General features: G+C 44.6%; 1 protein-coding gene across 1 annotated transcript; it reads left to right on the forward strand.

The window, feature by feature from the left end:
* Positions 1-227: 227 nt before the first annotated feature.
* LOC119366067 (oryzain alpha chain-like) lies at positions 228-4,065 on the forward strand. Its single transcript, XM_037631731.1, has 5 exons — positions 228-781; positions 1,892-2,127; positions 2,219-2,359; positions 3,068-3,517; positions 3,649-4,065. Exons 1-5 carry the CDS (start codon positions 322-324, stop codon positions 3,751-3,753), a joined length of 1,392 nt encoding a protein of 463 aa, XP_037487628.1. The 5' UTR covers positions 228-321; the 3' UTR covers positions 3,754-4,065.
* Positions 4,066-7,758: the final 3,693 nt, after the last annotated feature.

Raw genomic sequence — 7,758 nt, forward strand, 5'->3', positions numbered from 1 at the left:
ATGAACACGTCAAAAGAATTAGCCCCTAAACAAACCCATGCTGTCGACGTCCATGACACCTTCTACCATCCCAACAAAAAAGATGGTTCAAAAAAATCCCACCAGAAGGGATAGAAATATCCGATTGGTCCAGCGGACTTAAGAGGGAGAAAACAAAACGATTGGGAGAATCTGGGCCCACCACTCCCCCATCTCCCCTCCTATAAAGCGACCTCCGATACCATCGTCCATGGAGAACAAAAGCAAGAAGTCTGCTACCCAATCCCATCTACTGCTCCCCCATCTCTCTTCCTGCTCGGTGGTGTACTTGTGGTGTCGACGATGAGGAGCTCCATGGCTCTGCTGGCGGCCGCGGCGGCGCTGCTGCTGCTGGTGTCGCTGGCGGCAGCGGCGGACATGTCGATCGTGTCGTACGGGGAGCGGAGCGAGGAGGAGGTGCGGCGGATGTACGCCGAGTGGATGTCCGAGCACCGCAGGACGTACAACGCCATCGGCGAGGAGGAGCGCCGCTTCGAGGTGTTCCGGGACAACCTCCGCTACATCGACCAGCACAACGCCGCCGCCGACGCCGGGCTCCACTCCTTCCGCCTCGGCCTCAACCGCTTCGCCGACCTCACCAACGAGGAGTACCGCAGCACCTACCTCGGCGCCCGGACCAAGCCGGACCGGGAGCGGAAGCTCAGCGCCAGGTACCAGGCCGACGACAACGAGGAGCTGCCGGAGACCGTCGACTGGAGGAAGAAGGGGGCCGTTGCTGCCATCAAGGACCAGGGCGGCTGTGGTAAGCATCCTCGGCTGATCTGCTGCTGCTGCTTCTATTTTGTTTCCTTTTTACAGTAAAATTTGTCTTCTTTCATATTATCGGTAGATACCATCTGTTTCAAGTGAAGATTCTTGCGACTGGTATATTCCAATCTGTTGCGTAAATTAGGAACTTTGTTGGTCAACGTGCCATGGTTCAGTATACACATGAACAGAAAGCAGGGGAACTTGCAATAATTGGTGCTGCTGAGAGGCTTCACCTAAACGATTTGGACAGTGAAAAGGGGGATCTGTGATTCCATGTTAGGCATATAAGGTCAGATAGTAAAATAAAAGTCTGCTAAGTTAAAATTTATTTTTGTAGGATGTCTTAGTTAGTCTCTAGTATGTTATAGAGTCATTCAGTTTTCAGCAGCCGGGACACCTTATTTTCAGTATGTGCTTCTGTCTGAACTCCTTGTATCACTTGCTAAATTCAGTGGTAGTACCGATTGATTTACTACTGTAAACTGGAAGTTCAGAGTACTGATTGATTTACTACTGTAATATGGAAGTTCAGTAGAGCTCTGTTAGCATGATCTTCATGAGTTTGGAAAGTAGGTTCATTGAACATGGACACTAAGATTCCATTAGGCTGTTGGAGTATGCAATAGAGGAAAATTATATAGTAGTGGCGGTCATTGTCTACTCCCTCCGTTCCTAAATATTTGTCTTTTTAGAGAGTTCAAATGGACTACCACATACGGATGTATATAGACATATTTTAGAGTGTAGATTCACTCATTTTGCTCCGTATGTAGTCACTTGTTAAAATCTCTAGAAAGACAAATATTTAGGAACGGAGGGAGTAGTTGATAAGCTGGCGGTCCCATTTGTCCTGTTATTTGTTGGATGGTCTCACCATCCCCCTCTGCTATTAGTTGACATGATTACATTAGGCCCTTCCCTCACGACTCTTTGAACGTTTCGCCGTCTGATTGGTAGCAGGTCTACATCTGCAATTTCAAGAAATTTGTAGTACTATGTATTGTTGCTCTGTTACTACTTGCCACTTGTATCAGTGCATTGAACTTCAACTAAAATCGTGACACAAAGATACCAGAATCTGATATTTGTTTGTCTTTTCCAGGAAGCTGCTGGGCTTTCTCAGCAATAGCAGCTGTTGAAGGCATCAACCAGATTGTTACAGGCGACATGATCCCTCTGTCCGAGCAAGAGCTTGTTGACTGTGACACTTCATACAACGAGGGATGCAATGGAGGTCTGATGGACTATGCGTTTGAGTTCATCATTAACAATGGTGGTATCGACTCTGAGGAGGACTACCCCTACAAGGAGAGGGACAACCGTTGCGATGCTAACAAGGTATCATCCGTCTTCGTAGTTACCTTCTGAATTTTAAGAACGTGCATCATACTAATATTCTGTTCCATTCGTGTTTGGGGGGAATTTGCAGAAAAATGCGAAGGTTGTTACCATTGATGGGTACGAGGATGTGCCCGTGAACAGTGAGAAGAGTCTGCAGAAGGCAGTTGCAAACCAGCCCATCAGTGTTGCGATTGAGGCTGGTGGCAGGGCATTCCAGCTCTACAAATCGGTGAGCTTCTTTAACATCACTGTTCTGCAGTAGGTTTGATGAATGAGTAGGCGCCAAAAGGTTATGGTACCTCCTTATTTCCAAAATAGATAGGTATCATTCTGATTGAGAGAGCTTGGGGACATTTTCTCTTAATGGTATGAATATGTTACTCTGTTAGGCCCACACACCTAACTTCTATTATCGTCTCCTTCACTAAAATAATTTTGTTGTTGTCCTCACCTCAGTTGCAATCTGCAACTACTACCCCTTAACTATGATTAACTTGGACGCAGCCTGACTCTTGCATGCTTTGACATCATCCATATAATTTGCACTTTTCTAATCTTCTAGAGTATCATTTCTGTGCGCTCATCATGCCTATCTGTCCCTGCTTTAGGAAGCACTTTTAGTGCACGGGTCACTTTTATGCGTTCACATCTATAATATATTGGATTAAGTGGTCTGAGCTATCACCCACTTCTGCTGGAAATCAACAAAGTAGAACATCAGATTCTGAAGATGTTTAAACCCTTTTCGCTACTCATTTTGATCAAACAGTAAAAGGGGAAGTGCAGAGTACGAAAGAAACAACTCAAATAGCATCTTCAGATAAAACTGTTGTCAATTAGTAAACTCCTCGACGAGGTGTAACTAGCATTTTGAAATCGATGAGTTTGACCTTTCGGAAGCATCCAAGTTACTGATTATCATTTCCTATTCTCTTAGGGTATCTTCACCGGAACCTGTGGAACAGCACTTGACCATGGTGTCGCCGCCGTTGGTTATGGTACAGAGAACGGCAAGGACTACTGGCTCGTCAGGAACTCCTGGGGTACCGTCTGGGGAGAGGATGGTTACATCCGGATGGAGCGTAACATCAAGGCATCCAGTGGCAAATGTGGTATTGCCGTCGAGCCTTCCTACCCGACGAAGACGGGCGAGAACCCTCCTAACCCCGGCCCAACCCCGCCGTCTCCCGCCCCACCGTCTTCGGTCTGTGACAGCTACAACGAGTGCCCCGCCAGCACGACCTGCTGCTGCATCTACGAGTACGGCAAGGAGTGCTTCGCCTGGGGCTGTTGCCCACTTGAGGGTGCTACCTGCTGCGATGATCACTACAGCTGCTGCCCTCATAACTATCCCATCTGCAACACCCAGCAGGGAACCTGCCTCGCGGTAATAGCTCAGACCATTTTATAATGTTTTCTTCAGTTAATGTGGTTATGATGTCATGTAAATCACTAGCAAGTTGACTAAGAGTCTTAGGTACTATCTGATTCTAACTGGTTTTTTTGCTTCATGAACAGGCCAAGGACAGCCCACTGTCAGTGAAGGCTCAGAGGCGTACCCTGGCCAAGCCTATCGGTGCTTTCTCTGGCATTGCAACTGACGGCAAGAAGAGCAGCGCGTAAACATTTGCATCACGACATTCGTACAGCCAACGGCCATGGTGATTAACTTCTGCAAATGATCACCTGGTGATCCACAATCGAAGGCGCAGCATGGCGATAGCTATGCTCTCTAGTATCTTCTTTATAATAGATGCTCCTGTACATAATCCTAAAATCGGGTTCGGTCGTTTACAGAACCACCAAATTTGCTTTTGCATATGTATATGTAAAACTCAGCTCATTCCCTCACAGTTTGGAGCTGCCATTGTTATTATGGAATTCATCAAGAAACATGATAAGCAGATTGCAGTATTGATGCATAGTTCTCGTGTATGATGCTTATGTTGCCCGCTGGTCAATTACTTAGCTTTGAATTTTATTGCCTCTGGAACGTTCGTGTGGAGCTATTATGATTTTTTTTGAAAATGGAGGCGTAACCCTGGCCTCTGCATCATAATGATGCATGCAGTCATCTTATTAAAAGATTCACGAAGTATCACAAAGTCATAAAAGTATTACAGCTCGCAAGTGGAGCGAAACTAGAAAAAGAAAACAATGCGGACGATCACAACCGGTACGGCAATATGAAGGTAGTGAGTAAGGACCACATATGGATCCAATCGGTAGCTCTAAAGATGACCTGAATAAGAGCGCACATATTTCAATCGGAATACAAGCCGCAGTAGTATGCTCAACCCCAGCTAACCACGTTCCAAACAACGACTCAATGTCAACTGGAGGATTTCATCATGATCACAAGAACAACAACGTGAACTGCCTACCCATCACCTCTTGATTAAGTTGTCCTTGGTGAGTGTTACTTGCTTGTGGACGAACCACATAATTTTTTTGATACGCAAGGGCACCTTTATGCAATGATCGTGAGATTGGGCCAAAGTTAATTAAATCCAAATAGAAGGATTTGAACGTAAAACCCCCAGTTTTAGTTAATTTCCATTGAGTCATATCCGGGTGGTCGGAGAGTTGAACATCGATCAATCTCCGAACCAAGTGCATCCAGGCATTCCATCGCTCACCAACTAACGCGCGTCTAAACTGAATATTCAAGGGAATCGTTTGGAATACTGTGCCAACGTAATCCTCTTTACGTTGCACAATGTTATAAAGGGTGGGATATTGTACGGCCAGGGGAGTCTCCCCTAACCACGTGTCCTCCCAAAATCTTGTTGACATCCCATTGCCAACCAAGAATTTGACCCTACGAAGGAACAAGTCCTTCGTTCTTATCAGCCCCTTCCAGAATGGCGAGTCAGTTGGTCTTATGGTAACCTGAGCGAGCGTTTTCGACTGTAAATACTTATTGCGTAGAATCTGAGCCCACATGCCATCCGGCTCAGTCTCTACCTACAGAGCCATTTGCTCATAAGGCATTTGTTCTTGATTTCTAAGTTCTCAATATCGAGACCCCCTAGTCTTTAGGTCGGCAAAGGATATCCCATCGCGTGAGACGGTATTTCCACTTGGCCTCATCTGACTGCCAAAAGAACCGAGATCTGAAGAAATCAAGTCGTTTCCGAACCCCTTTCGGAATTTCAAAGAACGATAATAGGAACATCGGCATACTAGTCAGTACGGAATTAACTAGTACTAGCCGACCTCCATAAGACATAAGCTTGCCCTTCCAGCAGCTCACCTTTTTTTCAATTCGATCTTCGATACACTTCCATTCTTTGTTGGATAGCTTACGGTGATGAATCGGTATGCCCAAATAACTAAATGGTAAAGAACCTAATTCACACACGAACAATTGTCTATATGTGTCTTGTTCATCTTTGGCCTTCCCAAAGCAGAACAACTCGCTCTTGCGAAAGTTTATCTTTAAGCCTGACAATTGTTCGAAAAGACAAATGATGAGTTTCATATTGCGCGCCTTAGCAATGTCATGTTCCATGAATAATATAGTGTCGTCAGCGTACTGTAAGATGGATACTCCTCCATCAACAAGATGAGGGACTAACACCTCCACCTGACCATGCTGCTTGGTCCTACCAATGAGAATGGCCAGCATATCAGCCACTATGTTAAACAAGAGAGGAGACATGGAATCCCCTTGTCTCAAACCCTTATGCGTCTGAAAATAATGACTGATATCATCATTAACCTTAATGCCGACACTATCCTTCTAGACTTGAGACCCCACTTGGTTCCGCCAGACTTCACTAAAACATTTCATGCGCATTGCCTGCTGAAGAAAAGGCCATTTAACTTTATCATATGCCTTCTCAAAATCCACTTTGATGATAAACCCATCTAGCTTCTTTGAATGAATCTCATGAAGCGTTTCATGCAAAATGACCACCCCTTCAAGTATGTGTCGCCCTGGCATGAACGTTGTCTGGCTCGGTTGTACTACTGAATGAGCAATCTGCGTCAATCTATTGGTACCCACATTTCTGAAAATTTTGAAACTCACATTGAGAAGACATATGGGCCTAAATTGCTCGACCCGAACAACCTCTTCTTTCTTTGGCAACAACGTAATCATGCCAAAGCTAAGATGAAACAACTCTAAATGGCCGCAAAAGAAATCATGAAACATAGGCATAAGATCGTCCTTAATAATATGCCAACATTTCTTATAGAATTCGGCTGGAAACCCGTCTGGTCCCGGTGCTTTATTCGGTTTCATTTGGGATATTGCATCCAGGACCTCCTTCTCGGTAAAGGGTGCAGAGAGAATATCATTCTCCTCCACATGGAGCTGAGGTATATCTCTAATAACAGATTCATCTAGGGTCACCGTGCTTGCTTCCGGATGCCCAAATAGCTGTTTATAATAATTAGAGATATAAGCTTTCAAGTTCTCATGCCCCAAAATTGTCCCCTGGTCCTGCTCAAGCTGTATGACTTTCTTCTTCCTATGTTTGCCATTCGCAATCATATGGAAGAATTGTGTATTGTTATCCCCTTGGACAACTTTGAGTACTATAGAACGCAATGCCCACTTGAGTTCTTCTTGTCTAAGAAGAGCTCGTAAGCCTTGTACAACTTCGGACTTGGAACTTTGTTCCTCCATCGTAAGGAGGTTACTTTTAGCTTTTAGATCGAGCACTTCAATTAAATGAGTGAGTCGCTCTTTTTCTTGCTTGTAAATCCCACTCTCGTTTCTGGCCCAACCTCATAAAAATTGTCGCTGATGTCTAATTTTATTTTGCATCTCTCAATACTAGTTCTTCTACTAACAGGTTTTGCCCATTCGCGTGCAATGATCTCTAAAAAGTTTTCTTTCTCGAACCAGCCTAGTTCCAAAGAGAAGGCATTCTTATTCGCGATATGAGCAGCCTCTCCCGAGTCTACAAGAAGTGGTGTGTGGTCTAAGATCGCTCTCTGCATCGCATGGACCGACACCAAAGGGATTTTTTTCCCCAATCCACACTGGCGAGAACCATGTCCAACTTCTCATAAGTCGGAGTGGGCAAAGTGTTGGCCCAAGTAAGTTGTCTACCGATGAGCTCAGTTTCTCTCAAATTAAGACTCTATATAATCATGTTAAACATCATGGACCAATGACCATCAAAATTGTCGTTATTTTTTCTCTCTCTCCTCCGAATTATATTAACATCCCCACCAACTAGGATTGGCAGAGTTTCGTCTCCATAGATCCGTACCAAGTTGGCTAAAAAATCAGGTTTAAGTTCAGGTTGTGCTGCCCCATATACAGCCACGAGAGACCACCGGAAACCATCCAATTTTGATCTCACCCGAAACTTGACCGCAAAATCACCCCGAACCACGTTAAGCACCTCACGTGTTTCAAATTGAACCCCTATTAAAATTCCACCAGATCTTCCTCTAGGAGGTAAGACATACCAATCAAAATCAATTCCTCCGGATAAAGTTCCAAGGAACTGTGAGGTAAAGTAATCTCGTCATGTTTCCAATAATGCTATAAAATCTAATGGTTGCTCTATTGTTGTCTCCAGTAAGAACCTTCGTTTAGCCAAGTCAGCTAGACCTCTGCTATTCCAAAAGATTCCTTTCATAATTCATCATGGATTTTTTTTT

Source organism: Triticum dicoccoides, chromosome 2B (genome assembly GCF_002162155.2).
Source record: "Triticum dicoccoides isolate Atlit2015 ecotype Zavitan chromosome 2B, WEW_v2.0, whole genome shotgun sequence".
Lineage (NCBI taxonomy): Eukaryota > Viridiplantae > Streptophyta > Magnoliopsida > Poales > Poaceae > Triticum > Triticum dicoccoides.